Source organism: Anoplophora glabripennis, unplaced genomic scaffold (genome assembly GCF_000390285.2).
Source record: "Anoplophora glabripennis isolate ALB-LARVAE unplaced genomic scaffold, Agla_2.0 scaffold477, whole genome shotgun sequence".
NCBI classification, from domain to species: domain Eukaryota; kingdom Metazoa; phylum Arthropoda; class Insecta; order Coleoptera; family Cerambycidae; genus Anoplophora; species Anoplophora glabripennis.
In genome coordinates this window covers 289,094-312,030 of record NW_019416565.1, presented here as the reverse complement: position 1 = coordinate 312,030, position 22,937 = coordinate 289,094, and the positions used below count along the sequence as shown (strand labels likewise).

The 22,937-nt window shown below is 31.5% G+C and overlaps 1 protein-coding gene across 1 annotated transcript in view; it reads right to left on the bottom strand.

Moving 5' to 3' along the window:
* The window catches only part of LOC111691708, a 57,540-nt gene extending 35,740 nt beyond the window's left edge, over positions 1-21,800 (bottom strand). The window contains exon 1 of the mRNA XM_023454944.1: positions 21,775-21,800. Within this exon, the coding sequence (XP_023310712.1) occupies positions 21,775-21,800 (26 nt within the window). The remainder of the gene's footprint in view (positions 1-21,774) is intronic.
* Positions 21,801-22,937: the final 1,137 nt, after the last annotated feature.

Genomic DNA, 22,937 nt, shown 5'->3' with positions numbered 1-22,937 from the left:
ATATTTGCATAATTAAATAATCTAGTTTGGCAGCTAGCGTGACTGACTGACAGCTATTGATAACTGTACTCTTTTCCACTTTTCTATGTCGTTTTGTTGCTATGTAGGTACACATATTTTTACATACCTAGTTTCGTATTTATTCAGTCTATTATTCTGATATTTATTTCTGATATTTATTTCGATTCTTGTTGTCGGTTCTAAGGCCACTACTGACACAACTGCTCCTCAGACAACGGTGGTTATTTGAGACGTTCCGTAGCATTCGGCGCTTTCAAACTTTTCGGCAGTCTGTGCTGTCGGCGTCTTCAGTGGTTCCTCTGCAAAAACATCAGTGCTACTAAGGTGCACATTAAAAATGAAAATTCTTGTTTAGCTGTGAAAAAAAATATGAAACATACCCTTCCACCAAAACGATCAGCCAATGCTTATTTTTATGAAAATAGTCACACTACCACTTTAGAAAAGAAATGTCAGGTGATGCAATGAAATTTGGGAAAATTGTAGCTAATGAAGGGAAATTCTATATATCTAATGCAGGAAAATTTTAGGTACAGCGGTGGAATTTGGCAACAAAATCGAGAAATGATGGGAAATACGTAGGTATTACACAGGAAATAAAATGAAATAATATAAATCATTTTGGTTAAAGATTTTCCCTCGTTTTTTATTCAACTGAAAACTAGACGGGCTTAGTTTGTCACCCCTGCAGTTAGAATTTAGTTGAGACAGTTTGCAACTTATATTTTTAGCTGTAAAGTCTTACTCATTTTGTGCTTCTTACTTTTCACATTTAAGCGTATTATATTATTACTCCCTGCTGGGATTGGTATTGGAAAAAGAAAGTACACTGCAAATCGAATGTAGGTATATTCTTTGTTTCTCATTTTTAGACATTTGCCTATTTTTATTCAAATGAGGCAATTTTTAAAACATTCATAACGCATTTCTGTGGGTGATAAATACCAATGGTACTGTAGTACTTTTATTATTGTTACCCATTGTAATATTTTTTATCAATTCATGTTGAGCGTTTATAAAAAAATCATTAAATGAATTTACTATGACACAAGCATCTTCAACTATTCTATTTCCGAATTTTAGGTTGATGTTCTGATAACTTTTAGAACTATGTGTGAGATCAGAAATGACATTCCAAGCTGTTTTAGCAGGATTGGATGAGTGATAATTTTTTTGATAATATTGGCGTTTTGTAGTTCGTAACAATTCGTAATGTTTTGATTTTGCTAGTAGGTAAACACTGGGTATGTAGACTGTAGTAAAAATAGATCTTTTAACTTAATACTTGATTCCTTTACCTTATCCGTTACACATTTGTTTTGTAAACTAGAGTCATCAAACCTTCTTCTAAGGGGAAAACATATATTGAAGTAATAATCGAATATGCCGATGAAACAATCATATGCATCATTAATATTGGTTAAGTTATACACATTGTAAAATAACTCATTCTGGAGATAACGTTTAAACAAAAGTATATTATTGGGATTGTAACTCCTTCTAAAAAGTGAGGTCGTTTTTCCAAGTTCTAAATCTGTACTAGATTCAAACAACACAGTACGATGATCTGAAATATCATTGTCAACCACACATACTATAGGGTTTTGAAAATTTGTGTAGATGTGATCAATTACTGTTTCAGAGTGATTTGTGACACGGGTGAGCCAGTGGATCACCTGATGTAGATTAAAACTTTCTAACAAACACCTTACACTACTGTATACATATAAATATCTACAATTAGGAAAACCGTCCAGATTAAAATCACCAGTTAAAACAATATTTGTACCTAGCTCGCAAACATAGTTTAAAACGCTTGCTAACTTATCACAAAAGGTGTTCATATCTGCATCAGGAGATCGATAACAAACTAAAACCTTTATTTTTCTGTTTTTATATTTGTTACAGATCAACCCACAGACTTCAAATTCTTTCTCAACACAGAATTCGTCAAGTTTAATGTTCGTACAATCTAAGTAATCAAATGCGTATATAGTTACACCACCTTTCTGTCGGATAATTCTACTAAAGTTGCTTATTAAATTATAACCAGTAATATGTTTAAATGTAGATTTAGAATTCTTAAAATGAGTTTCTGTAAAGCATAAGAAACTAAAGTTACCGTCATTAACAACAGATTCTATGATATCTATGCTGGCAACATTTAAGATACATTCTAAAGGAATATATCAGGATAAAATGTTAATTTGTTATATGATTTGCAACTATGCGTCTCTGAAAAAACTTACTAATACAAGCACCTCTAGGCCACAATTATCTTCACTGATAGTTACTTTAAATGAACAGTAAACGGTAGGTTGCTTGGGTTGAATGGATTCACACTATACCTCGGGAAAATGCTGTTGTAGCATCTTGATAAGCTCCTCCACCTTTGTTCCTGTGTGGTGACATGAAGAGGAACATTTTTTGGGACTAGTTTTATATTAGAGTCGTTGTTGTTACCTACACACGTCTTTTATTTCGGCGGCTTTTCACTGGAGTGAAATGGGAGCCAGCTCAATTATTACAATTAATATTTCCATTGTTCGGGTCTGGATTAAGATTTTTCTACTGGCATCTTTGTTAATTATATCTTTACATTTACATTAGTGATTGGCCATTTTGAACACCACCAAGTAATAAGTTTCAACCATAATCTTCAAATTTTGAATGCTTTTCAGATTCGCACTTCAGATTCGTAATAGGCGACCCCAAAAACCCGCGGTAACAAAATTCAGGAAAAAAATAGAAAAATATGTGACTTAAGGGAGTAAGTGGGACCCTGGTCTGTAGGTGGTTTTTAACCTTAGAGGGATAAGTTACATTATAATTTTTTGGTATGTTGTCTACCGACCTACGCTTATATATTTGGTAGTATTAAATACAAGGCTATGACTTTTCACATTGGTTATTTCTTAGGCGTGGAATTAACCGCCGCGTAGGGATGGGTGTGGATTTAATTTGCGTATATTTCTTTCCTATGTACTATTTCACCCTATTTTAGGCGATATTTTAGCGTTTTACTAAAAAATTACCTAGTAAATCGGTTTAAAACACAATAAAAAAATACACAAAATTTATGTACTCATATTTTTGGTACCGAACTTCTTTTTTTGTGGGGTGTGTAATTAAATAAAGGTCATTCCTTAAAATATGAAAAATTTCAGAAGCATTTAATAACTTTTGTATAATTTATTTTTAGAGGAACAGAAACATTTTTCAATTTTTGAACTGTTCACTGAATCATTTTAATGTTATGATAAATGTTTTTAGACAAAGTAAGCAAGGGCGATGGTTAGAGTTATTAAAAGAATTCCGCATGACAGTGCTTTTTAAAATGGCTTTTTTTCAGAAATGATTTGTTTCCCCGAATAATTACAAAATCATTTCACCCCTCTACATGGTTGACTGGATTTTGCTGGGCTCACGTGACCTTTACGTTTTCTGTAAGGGATAGCGTTAGGCCGTAATTGAATAAAAGCGTTGATGAAACTGTGTCGCTTATATGATTGTAAACTGCTCCTACAAATCTATTACCGGACAAAGGGCAACCCGGAAATTAAATAAGTTCGACTCGATACACCTATATCAGCCCGTGTCTGAACAATCAAATTATTCATATAGGTACGATTCTACTGGGTACAAGTATTTAACGAAATTAGTTCTGGCGTGAGCTGCAAATTACTCAAACAGATATATTGCCACCGGCCAGTTAAAGATAATTCTGATAGTTCGAAACAAAAAACTAGGCGAGAAATTGCATCACTTAATCCAGAATTTAATTTTGAATCGAATCAATCGCTAATACACTGACAATGAGTTTAATTCGAAAATATTGAGTTTCCGGATATTCAATATTGTTAAGTTGATACAGTGGCGGCTTTTCGTACGAAGCAACACAGGTCGGACCTCACTATAAAATTTGGCTCGGTAGAAAGAAACTTTTCGTGTCTTAAGCGCATTAAGCCTTGCTTAAGAAATACGATGACATAAGAGCGACCCTAAAAAAGTATACATATGTATGTTTATTTTGTTGGCAATTGATTATCTATATATTTATCCTTAAACTGACCTTAATCCAGAGCTAATCGAGTTAAATGGACACCGGATTCGGATTCAGTGACCCCAAATATATATGGATACCATGTCTTGTCTTTCTGACCTCCTACCTTTTTTTATAGGGTTCCATAATTTTTAATTGAGCATTTTGATACTGAAGTATATTTAATTAATTGTACCGTGGGAAGTTTTGGTTAAATTTTATATATAAATATTTTCTATAATATCTTCATAACCGAGAATAATTTCGAGGTATACATTTTTTGTGTAGAATAAAATTCTCTACCGATTTCTGGTAGTTGCGTGTAAACATTTAAACATACAAAAAAGTTACAGAAGAATATTCACAAAGGGTTGTAGTAAAATGAACACTCTTTATAATTTAACTCAATAGGAACATAATCGCTGCATACTTCATGAAGAGAGACTAAGCAACAACAAATTTTGGGGTTTCGATTATACTCTTGAAGTATGTAACATTCGTTAAGTGACACCCTGTATAGTTATATTTGTAAATACTCATTAAAAGCTATTGATAATATTTATTTTCGAAAACCTTTTGTTTTTTAAGATAATTTTTGTCTGTATGTAATAAACAACAAATCTTCTGTACAACAGATATTACGAGTAGATTGACAACCAATTTATTTTGTATTAATACAAATGTCACACAGATTGGTAATGTTTCAAATGGACGAAGTTATATTAAAAATTGCAACTAAAAATCCCATTGAAAGTAAGAATTATGCATGGAAAATATTTATGTTTGATTCATCAACGAAGGAAACACGTCAAATTCAAGTTCTGTATCTACTTTTCACTTTACTAATTGTGCTTGTAATAATTGCAGCTTTAAAGAATAAATAAATTAAAAAAACAGTGTTTGATTGAATAAGATTTAAAAAAATAGTAAAAGGTATTAGAAATAAAAATTCCTTCAAGCCTGTTACTTAAAGGTAATTACCAAACAGTACCTACGCCTTCAGCATTCTCGATGACGAAATTATCTCTGTGTTATTAAAGCTCTTGGTGTTTTGTAGAAGTCGAAATACTTAGTAGTTAGAGATAATAATAAATAGGAAGATCAAAAAATGGAAATTAGTGCTAATATTTATGACAACAAAAAAATTTAAGACAGAAAACCATTTCATAAAACATTGGCATATGATACTTTGGTATTTAATTCATAGGCGGCTTCTTAGCGTTATCTTAATGGGTACCAAACACGGTACAAAAATGTGAGTTTTCGAAAAAATTTATTATACAAATGAATGAATTAAAATACGTGGTTAAAATATTGTTTTTTTTTTAATAAAACGTAATTTCTGTTAGGTACCAAATAATTAAAATTGTTGAAAAGTTATCTCAAATTGTATGCACTAATACAATACCTATGTCAAATCCCTTTGTCATGTCTCCAGATTAAAACTATTCTTTTACTTATATAGCTCCAAAACAANATGCCGAGGTTTTCGTTTTTGGAGTTACATGAAATCAGTTGTTTATGGAGAAACTATAAACACTTGAGAAGAACTTTAGTAGCAGGTTTTAAATGCTGCAAAGTCATTTCGCATTAAGGATTTATACTTTAAAATAAGACAATCTTTTAATAAACGTGTTGATAAATGTATTGAAGTTAGAGGTGGACATTTTGAGCAATTATTGTCAAAAAGGCATATTTTTTTACTAATGTTTATTATTTTACTGTTCATTACAATTTTTAATTCTAAATAAACCCTTGTTTTTGACATTTCTAAATTATTTTAATTATTTCAAGTATTAGCATTGGAAGTTTCAAAGCCAAATATCTCAGAAACGGTGCGAGACAACTACTTTCATAAAGTCTACCTTTTTTGTGTAAAAAAAGTTGGAAAATAAGAATTTGATACCAAAAATGAGATACCTTAAAGTACAAAAAAGTTATGTCATTTCCAACACCTTCAATCTACGGCAGCTGGCGCCCTCTATGAACTGTAACCAAAATGTGAACAAATTTCAATTCCTCTAATCAAAGAACCCCAAACCCCAAAATTTTGTGTAGATATTTGCATTTATTAAGAAATAAATAGAAATAAACTAAAATAATATTTTACATTTAACACCCTGTATCTTTTTAACTATCAACTTTTGGACTACGGTAAATTCGGCTAAATCGCAATATTTTTGCTTCGGGAATCCACCCACGAATTTTGGCCCATTACCTCGGGACCACCCTGTATAACCAAACATTTGATAAGGGCGCCATTCTATAATTTAAAGAAAGTACGCTCACGGATTCTTTGTCCTCGACGGTTTTATTCGATCTAAATTGTTAGAAAATTGATGTGTCGATTTTCACCCATACAACTTAGTTTTGTAACAATTTTGCTTGAAATAATGTTACTCCATGGAAAAAGTATGAAACCTATGGGTCGCATTCGTCTTAAGAAATATTCCAAAGGATGGTCACCGTGGGACACGCTGTATAATAAATTCTTTATTTAAAATGATAGTTACCTTTCTATAATAATACGATAAAATTGTAATTTAACAAAAACCGAAAAATGTTTCATAATTTAGTGCAGAAATATGTGAAATCGAATTTGAAGAAGAAAAACTGCAACCAGATGTGGAAAAGAGTACTAGAGAGGCAGTAGTTAATTAGTATCCCAATATCACCGGTGCTATAGATTTGAAAAGGATATAATAAAGGGCAAAGGAAGTTAAGATATAAATATACTTAATGCTTTATGCTAAACTGAACACAGCTGATAAATAAAAATTGTGATAATTCAGGGTGAAGAAGTTTGAAAATTAGATTCAACGAAAGTTATAAAATGTAATTAGAAATAGTTATTTCTCAAAATATACGCTCCTTTATTTATGAGTGCTGCTTTCCTAAGTATAAACTAAAAATACTGACATTTCGAACAATAACTTTAATTAGACTAGAATACTTCCATATAAGTACTGGAATATCCGTAACTGATAGCTTTGTATCTATAAAACTAAAGTCCACTTATCTCAGAAACTGTGTATTTTACAACAAATAAAACGCCTGTATTTTCTTAATAAAGGAAATGTAGAAAAAAAAAACTGTTTAAGGGCCGTTTATATTTATAAGACTATCCGCATATTACAGTACTCTTCTTTCAATATCAATTAATGTGCTATAGGTATGGTATTAACGGGCACATTGATTTAAAGCATAGTTAGTCTTAATGATACTAGAATTTTGTCATGTCAAAACAATTAACTCGAGAGTGCTTAACTTGAGATTTTTATGTTTAGAACTTGAAAGTATTTAGCAGACCCGATCGGGTCAAATTATTCCCAGATTCGGATTCAGCGACCCCAAAAACGAATAGATATTGGTTTACTTTGTTGGCAATAGATTCTTTACATTTGACCTTGAACTGACCTTACCCAGACCCGGTCAAGTCAAACGAACATCGGATTCGGATAAAGCGACCCTAAAAAAGTATACATATGTAGGATTATTTTGATGGCAATTGATTCTCTAGATATTTATCCTTAAACTGACCTTAATCCAGAGCTAATCGGGTTAAATGGACACCGGATTCGGATTCAGTGACCCCAAATATATACGGATACCATGTCTTGCCTTTCTGACCTCCTACCTTTTTTATAGGGCTGTATTATTTTTAATTGAGCATTTTGATACTGAAGTATATTTAATTAATTGTACCGTGGGAAGTTTTGGTTANCAGAATTTAATTTTGAATCGAATCAATCGCTAATACACTGACAATGAGTTTAATCCGAAAATATCGAGTTTCCGGATATTCAATATTGTTAAGTTGATACAGAGGCGGCTTATCGTATGAACCAACACAGGTCGGACCTCACTGTAAAATTTGGCTCGGTAGAAAGAAACTTTTCGTGTCTTAAGCGCATTAAGACTTGCTTAAGAAATACGATGATACAAGAGCGCTTATGGCGATAGAAAAAGAACTATTGCAAAGTATTAGTGCCAATCGCCAATTTTCTGATCATTATAAGTAAATTTGCAAATTTGAAAGACCGACTAATAGACCTGTTTTAAAAAACTGAATATTTTAAAAATATTTTGTTGAAAATGGAAAGAAACGAAAAGCTGGCGTTGTTTTGTATGTAAATAGATAAATTGGCTGGCTACTATATTAAAATTTGTTTTTATGTTTTTCCACAATATTTTTAAACCAAGTAGGAACTATTTTTTTAATTATTAGGTAAATTTAAATTTCTGTTTTTTTGTATTAATTTTATTGTATTGTTGATATTGATATTATTTCATTTTTTTAATTTATGGTGCTAATTAATAAAATATGTATAATAAAATAACCAAATAGTTGCGTAAATATATCTATTTTTTTTTAAACAATCTGAATGAAAATCCTCCTCGTGAATTTCGATAATATTGTATATGCAACTAAAAATTTCTAGATTCATTCAGTCGGTTGACCTTGAAAATTAAAAAATGTTTGCCTGCAGCGCTTTTTTTTTCTTTATTGCCCACCTAATAAAACAGCCACAGACCTCACGTTTTCACAATGTCACGAACCGCCACTGAATTGATAACTAATTTTTAGTATATGTTAACAATTTTATTGATATTTTTAGAAAGTTTAATAGGTATCTAAATTATCTGAAATCCAAAAATGGCAATTAAAGCTCTTCATTTATTCAAGATATGTACTTCTAAAGCTAAAAGCCTTAAAAAAATATGCAAAATTCAAAAGTACAATAACAAAATATAGCAACTCATATGGTGTTAATCTCTTATACAGGGTGGTCCCGAGGTAATGGGCCAAAATTCATGAGTAGATTCCCCAAGTAAGAATATTGCGATTTAGCCGAACTTACCTTAGTCCAAAAGTTGATAGTTAAAGAGATACAGGGTGTTAAATGTAAAATATTATTGGAGTTCTTTGAGTAGAGGAATTGAAATCTGTTCACATTTTGGTTAAAGTTCATAGAGGGCCCTAGCTGCAGTAGATTGAATGTGTTAAAAACGACATAACTTTTTTGTACTTTAAGGTATCTCATCTTTGGTAACAAATTCTTATTTTTCAACTTTTTTTACACAGAAAAGGTATACTTTATTAAAGTAGCTATCTCGCACCGTTTTCGAGATATTTGGCTTTGAAGCTTCCAACTCTGTTGCATTAAATTATAATGAAGTACCTACAGATATTATTAATTTAGCGGTAAAGTTTCTTAAGTAGGATTTGGATGAAATCAAATAATTGACGTCTTCCACTTGTCTTATTGCTGTCATTTGTATGCTAATTACTATTAAGTATTATTCGTATCTAATTAAAATTACATCTTAGCTTACAAATTAAAATACTCGTATACATAAATGTGAGATAGAATGCCGAGGTTTTCGTTTTTGAAGTTACATGAAATCAGTTGTTTATGGAGAAACTATAAACNCAGCATATTCTTCATTGGAATACTCCATATTTTATAACAAATTATGAGTTATGAGATGAGTCTTAGATTTAAAACTACGTATTTGACAAGTTTGACAATTTAATTGCCTTTGGCATACTCTGACATGTCAAAGCCAACCACGATTAAATCTGTTTCAATTAAATAAAATGTCTCAAATTAAATGGTACCTTCCTATTGAAACGGGTTTATCGCAAAAAATATCTATTTTATGGATATTCAACAAGTATACATTTTTTACGTAAAATACCATACATTTCTATAAAATGATGGAAAATTTGTGGTATAGTGGAACACAAATTTTTTTTCTACAAATTTTGGTGGGGGGGTGCTTTGCCCCCGGGCCCCCATAATTATTATCGAGGATTTCATATTATCATCCAAAGCAACTTCAAAAATTATAGATTCAGCTAAAAAATTTTCAAAATTTATTGAAAAATACAAAAGTTACAGCAAAAAAACCATTTTTATTTCTCAACTCCAAGAGCTAATAACTCTACACGGTGAGCCTGGAGGAAAAAAATTTATATGAACTTGTGACATTATTTTCTCATTATCTATCCATATCCGAGAGATTGCCCACCATTTCCGTGACACCCTGTATATTTGGTAGTATTAAATACAAGGTTATGGCTTTTCACATTGGTTATTTCTTAGGCGTGGAATTAATCGCCGCGTAGGGATGGATATGGATTTAATTTGCATATATTTCTTTCCTATGTCTATTTCACCCTGTTTTAAGGGATATTTTAGCGTTTTACTAAAAAATGACCTGGTAAATCGGGTTTTGGACTGTGGATTCGATAAAAAAAATACACAAAATCTATGTATTCATATTTTTGGTACCGAACTTCTTTTTTTGTGGGGTGTGTAATTAAATAAAGGTCATTTCTTAAAATATAAAAAAAATCAGAAGCATTTAATAACTTTTGTATAATTTATTTTTAGAGGAACAGAAACATTTTTCAATTTTTGAACTGTTCACTGAATCATTTTAATGTTATGATAAATGTTTTTAGACAAAGTAAGCAAGGGCGATGGTTAGAGTTATTAAAAGAATTCCGCATCACAGTGCTTTTTAAAATGGTTTTTTTCAGAAATGATTTGTTTCCCCGAATAATTACAAAATCATTTCACCCCTCTACATGGTTGACTGGATTTTGCTGGGCTCACGTGACCTTTACGTTTTCTGTAAGGGATAGCGTTAGGCCGTAATTGAATAAAAGCGTTGATGAAACAGTGTCGCTTATATGATTGTAAACTGTTCCTACAAATCTATTACCGGACAAAGGGCAACCCGGAAATTAAATAAGTTCGACTCGATACACCTATATCAGCCCGTGTCTGAACAATCAAATTATTCATATAGGTACGATTCTACTGGGTACAAGTATTTAACGAAATTAGTTCTGGCGTGAGCTGCAAATTACTCAAACAGATATATTGCCACCGGGCAGTTAAAGATAATTCTGATAGTTCGAAACAAAAAACTAGGCGAGAAATTGCATCACTTGATCCAGAATTTAATTTTGAATCGAATCAATCGCTAATACACTGACAATGAGTTTAATTCGAAAATATTGAGTTTCCGGATATTCAATATTGTTAAGTTGATACAGTGGCGGCTTTTCGTACGAAGCAACACAGGTCGGACCTCACTATAAAATTTGGCTCGGTAGAAAGAAACTTTTCGTGTCTTAAGCGCATTAAGCCTTGCTTAAGAAATACGATGACATAAGAGCGACCCTAAAAAAGTATACATATGTATGTTTATTTTGTTGGCAATTGATTATCTATATATTTATCCTTAAACTGACCTTAATCCAGAGCTAATCGAGTTAAATGGACACCGGATTCGGATTCAGTGACCCCAAATATATACGGATACCATGTCTTGCCTTTCTGACCTCCTACCTTTTTTATAGGGCTGTATTATTTTTAATTGAGCATTTTGATACTGAAGTATATTTAATTAATTGTACCGTGGGAAGTTTTGGTTAAATTTTATATATAAATATTTTCTATAATATCTTCATAACCGAGAATAATTTCGACCTTTGACAGGTATACATTTTTTGTCTAGAATAACATTCTCTACCGATTTCTGGTAGTTGCGTGTAAACATTTAAACATACAAAAAAGTTACAGAAGAATATTCACAAAAGGTTGTAGTAAAATGAACACCCTGTATGATTTAACTCAATAGGAACATAATCGCTGCATACTTCATGAAGAGAGACTAAGCAACAACAAATTTTGCTCAAATCAGTTAACTGGGTTCTAAGTTAAGGAGAAAACAAGAAATAAAAAAAGGAACTTTAACACCCTGTATCTTTTTTTTGCAACATTTTTCGTTTAAGCAAGTTTGGTTAAATCGTCACCATTTGGGTTTTCGATTATACTCCTGAAGTATGTAACATTCGTTAAGTGACACCCTTGTATAGTTATATTTGTAAATACTCATAAAAAGCTATTGATAATATTTATTTTCGAAAACCTTTTGTTTTTTAAGATAATTTTTGTCTGTATGTAATAAACAACAAATCTTCTGTACAACAGATATTACGAGTAGATTGACAACCAATTTATTTTGTATTAATACAAATGTCACACAGATTGATAATGTTTCAAATGAACGAAGTTATATTAAAAAATGCAACTAAAAATCCCATTGAAAGTAAGAATTATGCATGGAAAATATTTATGTTTGATTCATCAACGAAGGAAACACGTCAAATTCAAGTTCTGTATCTACTTTTCACTTTACTAATTGTGCTTGTAATAATTGCAGCTTTAAAGAATAAATAAATTTAAAAAACAGTGTTTGATTGATTAAGATTTAAAAAAATATATATATAAAAGGTAAGGAAACCTAGCGAATACACCTTGAGCCCTGATTAGAAATAAAAATTCCTTCAAGCCTGTTACTTAAAGGTAATTACCAAACAGTACCTACGCCTTCAGCATTCTCGATGACGAAATTATCTCTGTGTTATTAAAGCTCTTGGTGTTTTGTAGAAGTCGAAATACTTAGTAGTTAGAGATAATAATAAATAGGAAGATCAAAAAATGGAAATTAGTGCTAATATTTATGACAACAAAAAAATTTAAGACAGAAAACCATTTCATAAAACATTGGCATATGATACTTTGGTATTTAATTCATAGGCGGCTTCTTAGCGTTATCTTAATGGGTACCAAACACGGTACAAAAATGTGAGTTTTCGAAAAAATTTATTATACAAATGAATGAATTAAAATACGTGGTTAAAATATTGTTTTTTTTTTAATAAAACGTAATTTCTGTTAGGTACCCAAATAATTAAAATTGTTGAAAAGTTATCTCAAATTGTATGCACTAATACAAATCCCTTTGTCATGTCTCCAGATTAAAACTATTCTTTTACTTATATAGCTCCAAAACAAAGACTTGTAGCGGCGAATTGGCTTTAGCTCACGATATCATATCCCCCGTCATTGTACTTTTACGTTCTCAATCACGAATGAATGGGGTGTCTCCTAATCTATGGGTTGCGTAAAGCAAGGGCATTTCTGTGATTAGCCCCGCTATCGGGCGTCGTTACTGTGGCCCAAAGTCTTAATTAAATCTTTAAGGAGGGAATGCGAAGCTTTCAACTTTAACCTAATTGATTGGTGGTTCTTGAATTGGTTCTCGAGGCGGACAACTGCTCGGGTGTCGCGGCCCCTCCGAATCGCTGTGACAGCTTTTAGATTAAAATCCTCTTCTTTCCGCTATTTTTCTATAACTGGACGTCGGACGGATATTTTGGGACGTTAATTTGTGGCTCGACTGTCACATACCCTTCGGATTGTCTTATATGGACATATTGTCTTGACCGTTAGTATTTTTTACGCTGGATCTGGACGCTGGACATAATATACCGTGTGGTTATAAAGTAATTTCCGATAATAATGGGGAGATTCTATAAATTATTTAAAAAAAATCTTATGAATGGACATATGTCCCAAATCGTTTCGTGGTAAAGGGAACTTGGGCTAGTGACTCAAATATGCAAATGTAAAAATTTACTGAATTTGTATACAAATAAATCAATCAGTGGCAACGATATTGGAAGACCATTACTAAGAACCCCAGAATTTTGATACTAGTGAGTATTTTGAAAATCTGATCAGTACATTTGATTTTTACTTTCTAAAATTTCTGCTTCAATTCTATTTATTTATTTATTTTCAATTCTCCTTCAATTTCTACAATTTTTGAGTTATTATTTTCGTTCTAACGTTAAATCTGTTCTCTTTCTCATTTTTTTTTGTTGAAAATGTAATTTTTCAATACAAAGTAAACATTAAAAATACAAAAAAATTTGGAATGTAGAAACTTGTCCTCAAAGAAAATTCAAAATTTCTACGCCAATGATTTGTACCTATTGAACTTTTAAAATTATGGTACTTAATTTATAAATGTAATAATAATAATAATAATAATGAAATGAAAATAATTTTTATTGTAACCTAAGATGTAGAGATTTTAAAGGATACCCGATTTCCCATTAAAAATACCTAAATTTAGGAAAAATCCCTTCTGAAAAAAATATATTTAGTAGACTGCATATTAGCACAATGACTACGCAAAATAATTAAATTTGTATTCCCTGTATACTACATATTTCAAATCTCTAGTTAGTTACGTCACATAGAATCTACATTTATAACATAAAAAACTTTTTCTTTAAAATATAATTAAGAAATGCACTGATCAAATATCCAAAATACTCAGCAATACCGAAATTCTGAGGTTTTTAGTGGCTGTAAAATAATTGTATACAGATTTTGTGAATTTGTAACTTTATTTAATTTAGTTAAATCACTAGCTCAAGTTTAATTAATTACGTCAAATATCTATTGAGATATTTGCTTAATGCAGAATTCAAAACTTCAACATTCTGTGCCTCGAGAACCAAAATGTTAAGGGTATAACTTTGAGTTGGGGTCATATTTATACAGAGGTTTCATTTCACGTTTAAAAACACGTATCAATAGTTTACTTGTTCAATTTTCATCGTGATAACTTAATTTTTTTAACATTTTTTAGTAATTTTCATACTCGACCGCTAGACAAGCTAGTAGAACCTCAAACAACGGCACGCTTTAGATGAAGCGCATGCACAATTGAGAAATGGACTGTGCATTGTTGTCAAATCTCTCATTTAAAGAAAAGGTTATTAAAAAGCAAATTTCCATACTATGAAGTACTGCACTTTGGCGCGTTACTTTTGTTAAGCCACGAGCCCATCATCGCACAAAAGTTTAATTCTTTTAAATAAGATAAGCAATGAAACATTACTTTACAAGTTACCTAGCAGTAATTAGTAATGATAAATGAAATACACAAAAATAATCTGTTTACTCACCGGATTTTTATAATATAATACTTTTTTTGGATAATTCGAATACTCGTACCAGGATCCTCTTCCACGTCGTATAACATTTCTGGTTCCTAATTTCTCATTCTCTGATTTTTTGCCAAATTATTTTTCATTGTCACGTCCCACAATGTAGGTTGATTTAAAAATAACTGGCAACGTGACTAGTGCACTAATACGCAAATTACGAATGCACCCACAAGAATTCTTAAAATGTAGTTTAAAAAATTAATTAGGTATAACTCGACTATTAATTTCATTCAACACCCCCTAAAACCTGACCCCTCCAATTAAAGTTACACTCTATATGTTCACCCCTATATTATAGCAACGTACTCCAGGACCATCCTGTATACATATGTGTTTTCAACATTAAACATTAATTTAAATTTTTTTATTGGTGTTTTTTTTAACTGAACATAGGTATTTATTTCGAATTACTGAAAAATACTCACTATAAAAACATATAAAAATGTATCTGCGAACTCTTTGTTTTTTTTTTTTGAGATACAGTTATAAATTAATGAAAAATGTGTAACACTTCAAGTTCTTATCATTTCATAAATTGTTTGATATTGCAGACAAGGTGTACGCGTTAAAGTGGACCAAAGGCTGTTTTTTATTTTTTGCTTTAAAGATTATAACAAATTTTGAACAATTAGATATCTTTAGAGCCTACTGCTTTATTTTAAATTAAAGAAATAATATTAGTGATTTTTTATTATGCCTGTTTCACTCATTGCTCTCACTCAAATACCCTGTTTTAATTAATTTTTTTTATTACTGGTATATCACATATGGTCGGTGCCAAAAAGTAAACTGAAATTAATTTTGATATATTAAAGTAAATATAATAATTCGTCAAATAATCAAATTGCATTAGTGACAAAATATTTTTGGTATATATTAGGGTGGCTCAAAAAAAAACGATTATTTTTTTCGTGTCTCTTGTGATATGTTAGTTTATCATGTTTTAAGAGCCGCCTCAAAAAAACAGCTCAAAAAGATTTTTTTTAGAGGTCGCTCAAGATTTTTAAAAATTTCCAAAATCGTCAAAAATTAAATTTTTTTAAAATTGTATTCTTGTTATTTTATCATTTTCTAGGTTGAAAAAAATCTCGATTCTGAAAATTTCAAGTCGATATTTTAATTTCTAAAGGTCACTCATAATTATTTTAATTTTCAAAGTAGTGTACCTATGTTTTCGAGCGACCTCTAAAAAATAAATATCAACGAACTAATAATTTTTTTATTGAATTTGATGAACAAAAGAATAGAAATAAATCACGAGCCACTTGAATTTAAAAAAAATTAAAATATTATAAATATTTGATACCCACAGTGCTGTAGTAAATTTTTGGGCCACCCTAGTATATATTATAATCAAAGGTTAGGAAAAGGTCGCATACGTCTATTTTTAAGGTAGCGTCATCTGTAGTTTCAGATATATTCGCACGTTTCTGATAAAAAATGGAAGAAGTTATCTCTCACAAAAAAGCTGTCAATTGTCAAACTTCGAACTGCTGGTATTATCTGGCAATATAAGTTATAGTTCGAGTTGCATAGTTAAAGACTGCAGGAACAACAAAAGGCTGATATACATTTTTCATTCTCCCGAAAAATGTAGAAAGGTAACCAAAACTTCCCTTTCTTCAATTTTAAGACTTACCTAACTTAGTCGAAACTTAATGTAAAGCCTTAGTTTTAGTCTTAGCCCTAATATTCTTACTTTATTATAGGAATTTGCCCTTATTTAATTTTAGAAATTGGCTAACAACGCCACAAAGTCAGAAGTATTTACCCGCAACCAAATGGTCAACGACGCACCCTGCATATTTAAATCTAAACAGAATCCGATGCTGTTGCGAACGCTTACAAAGCACAACGGAGGCTAGCCCCCGCTCATTCAAGTCATATAGAATCCAACTGTTTGACCCTTTTGTACAAGGTATTTAGGATCTGCAGCCGAGTCACAGACGAGAGTAGTCTTCCCTTTGCTATTGGTGGCAACATTGACTTATTATATAAAAGTGGTGAATACTAATATAGTTAAATATTTAGAGGAAGCTTAGTTTCCCTCCGCCTTCTCTGAAAAATTGCTACATTCATTGCTATGGATCGATTCACCATAGACCATACCACAGCAACTATAAATAATACCATCCATAAAATATAATCTCCGATCTCAGAATTCCTTCGAAGAAGACAGCGATGTCTTCCGAAATGTCAAAAAATCTGAAAAACGTCATGGCGTACTTTATTTCAATTTTTTTACATATATATGTGCCATCAATTTTCTTTTAGTTATAACCAAATAAATGCCCCTTGTATTCGAACGTTTCTGTTTTTCACCGAGGGTAAAGCAAATATAGCCAGCGGAATGGTTTCTGAGCATTCCATATGAAAGGTATATCAGATCAATTCCAGGCTTGAACGAATTCAGTGTATGAGCAAATGAGTGACAATGAATCGAAAATATAAAGTAGTCCTAGAACAAAGAAATTAATTGGAAGCTCGCTGCGATCACTAACGAATTGCCTGTCCGTTTGTTTGCTTTGCTTGTCTGCGACATATTAAATTACCTCTCGATTTTACAATTTGAGTTGATTGATTAACTATACAAAAACAAAGTATGCATACGATTCTAGCTGGAAGAGTCAAAGATTTGTAAACAGGCACTGTTTTTATTGGAAAGTCAATTTTCCACCAAGCTACGACAATGGGAAGAATTTAAATAGTCGCTTGGGACATATGTATGAGGAATGTAAATAGTTATTCCGTTTTACTAAATATTGAAATTTATTAGTGTTCCTGCACCATTCCATATGAAATGCGCTCCAAGTGAAAATAAATGCTGCAGTTTAATCACTAATACTTAGGAGAAGGATAATAAAAAGTAAACGAACCGTTTATACATGGTGTTCCGGTACTTGATACAAAAAAGTCGAGTACAAATTGATGAAGTCAAAATATTATCAGTTCATTATATACATTTTTTTCATACGGGCATTCGTTAACAAGTTACGGGCCCTCAAAGGTGAAAATTAAAATTTTATTTTTATTTAGTGTCTAAACTATTAACTTCAGCATGCATGATGCAAATTTGATCATTGAATTTGCCAATGATTACTACCATTGATTCAACTCGGTAAATAAGAGCCTAGAAAATCTTACTGTCTGCTAATGTAATTTTCACTAACACATTTGACAAACACAGTTTACACATAACACAAAATAGAAAAATAAAACAAGAATAAGTTAAATAAATTAAAAAAATAATTTAAAAGAAACTACCAAAATAGATTTTCAATATGGCCTCCACACACTTCTTAATTCTCATAACTCACATTTATGGGATGAAGAGAATCCGCACAGTACTGTGCTAACAAAAGATCAGCACCGATTCATAATAGTGGGCAGGAATTGTGGGTAATAATTTAATAGGTCCATACGTTTTTGAGGAACGTCTGAATGGACATCGATATTTGGAGTTTTTGCAAAATAATTTGCAGCCACTATTAGACGATGTTCCATTACACACCCGAAGAAACCTTTTGGTTCATGCACGATGGGGCTCCTCCCCATTCCAATATTGATGTACGAAATTATTATTATCCATAGTGTTTAATAATAAATGGATTGGGAGAAGAGGCTCAATTTCATAACCACCACGTTCTCCAGACTTAATCGGATTGAGACTGGTAAATTATGCTTAACTGCTGCGTGGTGTACAACATTTTATCTGCTCCCACAGTTCATGAAATAAAGATTAGGTTTTATTTTTTAACATTTCTTAATCAATTCATTTTGACATTATTCGAAATCTTGCAAAATCGCCTTGGTTGTTTGGATTTTGTCGTTTCTAAAGTGTTTATAAACAAAGCTACATAAAAGTTGCAGTTTTGCTGGTTTTGAATTATTATCTCTAAATGAGTGATTTTCAAGTAGGAAGTGCAGCAAATGCTGCCAGCGAATTTTAATTACCCAAGAAGTCGAAAGTGCGCTACGGACGAGTATATAGAAATTTCAATGAATGGTGTCAGAACAAAAATACTGGTGTTTCTGAAATGTCACTGCTAGAATATTTCATGGAGAAGTCAAGAACTTTAAAGTCACCTTCGAGTTTGTGGAGTGAATACTCAATGATTAAGTCAACTATTTTCATAGAGGAAAATGTGGATATATCAAAATACCCCAAGCTGAGAGCATTTTTGAAATGTAAGAATGACGGCTATACAGGGTGTATTTAAATGGAGGGGCACAAATGATACCAGAGATTCCTTGGGTAAAAATATGTCGATTTAACCTAACATACCCTTATCCCAAGTCGCATAATAAAAAAGATACAGGGTGTCAAAGTGAAAAATAAAAAATGGTTTTTCCTTAATAATTTCTACAATTTTAGTTAGAAATGTTTAAAATTTTCAACAGAGAGGTTTTTTAATGATAGGGAAAATAATATAATAATGATTTTTGAGTGTCGAGTACGAGGCGCCCTCTGCAGGCAGCGTTATGCATTGAATTTGTAGTAACTTTTTTGCCAACCCCCGTCTACAGCTTTTAGTAACAAAATATGAAATACTGGACTTTATTCAACAAAAAAGGTATACTTATCGAAAATGGCTAAAGCCAACCGTTGAGGAGATATTTTTACTTTCATAAATTAGTGTTATGGATTTATACCTCCAGGAATACCAAGGTACAAACAGACACTTTTGTTAATAAATTCAGAACGCATTGCCTCACAGTACTTATTAGTTGTGTGTTTGTATTTTAAAATTCGACCAAAAGGGGGAGCAGGAATCAACTGAAACAACATTATTTTTCCTATTTTAAATTTAGTATACTCTTTTTGCCTATTATTTTAGCATGTGTGATGAATACACTTGTTGCATAATTTCTATTTAATTGCTTTTTCGGTATCTTTATTAAAAAACACATTTTCTTGTGCATGTGAAATTATTTATACCCTGCATTAAAGAAATCTCATATGAAATAACAGTTCAGTTGAAAATATTGCAAAATACTTATTTATTGTTAGTTTAATAATTATTATTAGAAAAAAGTACAAACAACTAAAATCAAGAGTCACTTAACAACAGTCAAAAGATAATTTTTCTACAAACGTCAAAAAATGACAAGGTTTGCGCATTGACAACAATATGTGAAGTGACACTTTTTTTCGGATTCTTACGTTACCATGACACCGTGCGCAAAATACTTCGCGCACTAGGGTGCGAAGTATTTCGTTTTGTATTTCAATCTTTGAAAAAATGAAGCAAAACTCCAAATTATTATTTATTCACTTCATGGATCTTTCTGCAAAATATGCTAACAGCACATTTTCGGATGCTTTTCTTGCTTTATTTGTTTCACACCACTCCTTAAATTGCCGATATGCATTTTCATATTGGCGCTTCGATTTTTCCGGTAAAAGATTTGAAGTTACCAAATTGGTCGCATCTGCCAAATTAGGTGGGGTACTACTCAGTTCATCGTCAGTAGCAATTTCCATTATTTTAAATAATATCTGGCACTTAAAAATTGAAGACGCGAGCACAAACGTCACTTTAAAATAATTATTATTGTTGTCAACAACAGCCACTTTTTCCGTAGTAACAGTGAAAATTTGATTAGAAAAGACATTTTAAGCCAGCTCAACACTATTTTCTATAATAAATTAGGCATTTTACTTATTTATAATATTTTTTAAGAGATAGATTTTGACGTTTGTAGAAAAAATATTGTTTGCATCTCGTGCGCGAACTACTTTGGTGGTCTCGAATAATTTTTTAACTCGGCTTCGTCTCGTTAAAAAATTCAATTCTCAATCACCAAAGTAGCATTTCGCGCACTAGATACAAAAATAACTATTAAGAGAAACAATTGACTGACAATACAAAAAAACAAGATTTTTTTAAAGGGTATTTTCGAGATAATTTCCATTTTCCATTCTACGATTAAAATTACGACGAACTCTTGAAAAAATATGTATGTCATTCTTTACTTCCTCAGCTGCTGCAAAAATTCTTTGACAAAGTATCTCCATACTATCAATAGGATTGGAATAAACAACATTTTTTAAGTGACCCCATAAAAGCTAGTCCATGGGTGTGAGATCCGGTGATCGCGCAGGCCATTTGACTGGTGCATCGTTCCCTAGACCTATCCACCTCCCAGGAAAATTTAAATTTACCTATTGTCTAATAGTTAATGTTCAATGAGCAGGGGCTCCGTCATGTGCGTACCACATGTTTTCACGGATAGCTAATGGAACGTCTTCAAACAGTATTGGAAGTTGCTCATTTAAAAATCTCAAATATTCTGGATATCTGGCATGATAAAATCGTACATCAGCGGCACAGTTCTTGTAACATTCAAAAAATATTTGCAACATGTCGATATACTCGTTATTAGTAGGTTTACATAATTTGTTATTTTATTTAATTCAAAAACTATTTACTATATAGGCCGCAGGTAAAAAGTGACTAAAATCAATTAACACTTTAAGCTAATACTTCAAAATTGCCATTTACAAGTATTATCCTACTCGATTTTTTATTTATTTAAGCAACCTTGGTATTCGTGTAGGTATAAATCCGTAACACTTTCAATAAGTATACCTTTTTCGTTCAAAAATAGTCCAATATTTCATAGTTTGTTATTAAAATCTGTATACGGGGATTGGCAAAAAAGTTACTACATACTCAATGCATAACGTTGCCTGCAGAGGGCGCCTCGTACTCGACACTCAAAAATCATTATTAAATTATTTTTCCCATCATTAAAAAACTTTTCTGTTGAAAATTTGAAAATCGTTTTTTTTCCTAGGGCGGTAAGTTACCTTACTTACCTCTCGTTGTCCATAGCAACTTCCATCTCTACGGTAAAATCCACTTACCTCCTTAAAAACAATGTATTAATAGTCTATTTACTATAGTGGGAGCATATAATTATTAATTTTTAACTACACTTTTAAATGAACAGAATAAGAACAAACAACAGTTTATTCCAAAGTTAAGAGACACATATACTCATATACAGGTATGATAAAATATATATTTCCTATTATTATTAAAATGTACCTACACTTAAATAAAACTTTTTTATTTTCTATCTAGTACAATCTGACTTGTCTATAAACTTAATAAGAAATGGTCATACTAATAAATTTAATTCTCGGATAAAATTGTTGACACTATATAAACTTTTCATCACGTTGATGGAATTTGCCTTTTTTAATGTTAGATTTTTGTTTAGGCAAAACTATTTTCATAAAAATAACACCTCATTGATGGTGGATCTGGTGCTAGAGTTTATTTAACTAATTTTAAAAATTTTGACAGGTGGCGAAATACCAAAAAGAAATAAAAGAAAACATAAACATTATGCCACAAATAAATAACTTCAAATAGTAAGAAAATTCTCATTTTGACACATTTTGTGACTAGAGGATATTAATGGCAATATTTCAATCAATTTGAGGATTGAAGTATACAAAAAGTAGAAGTAAAATTTAATCTACTAAATAATGTTATCATAACACTAAGGAAAGACAAAATAAGAGTAGCATGTCCGTAAGAGTGAAACAAACCAGAATTGGGGCAGGATAAGTATGGCTCTTAAACTAGAATCGATCACGAGGATGAGATTTTCGTCCTTCTAGCCCTCATCCTGGATTAAGCGTAGTGCTTAGTCCCACCGCCAGCGCCGGTGGCAGTAATGAATTTGCTGAATTAACTGATATACACTAACTCACTTTAAATTGTTAATGTAATACTTAATTTGAGATCCTTATCTTTTGATGACTGGAACTTTTATTTTGTCGGGGTACCGAGCGACGGCTTATGTCTGGATTATAACGTTTTTAATATCAACTCCCGGGAGGGTCTATTTTTAGCGAAAATTGTTTCGCCTTATTAAGGAGAAAACTTAGTCAGAATTTCTTAAAATATCTAATATGAGTACATACATTTTGTGTAGTTTGCACTGAATCCGAATCCGCAGATCAACAAC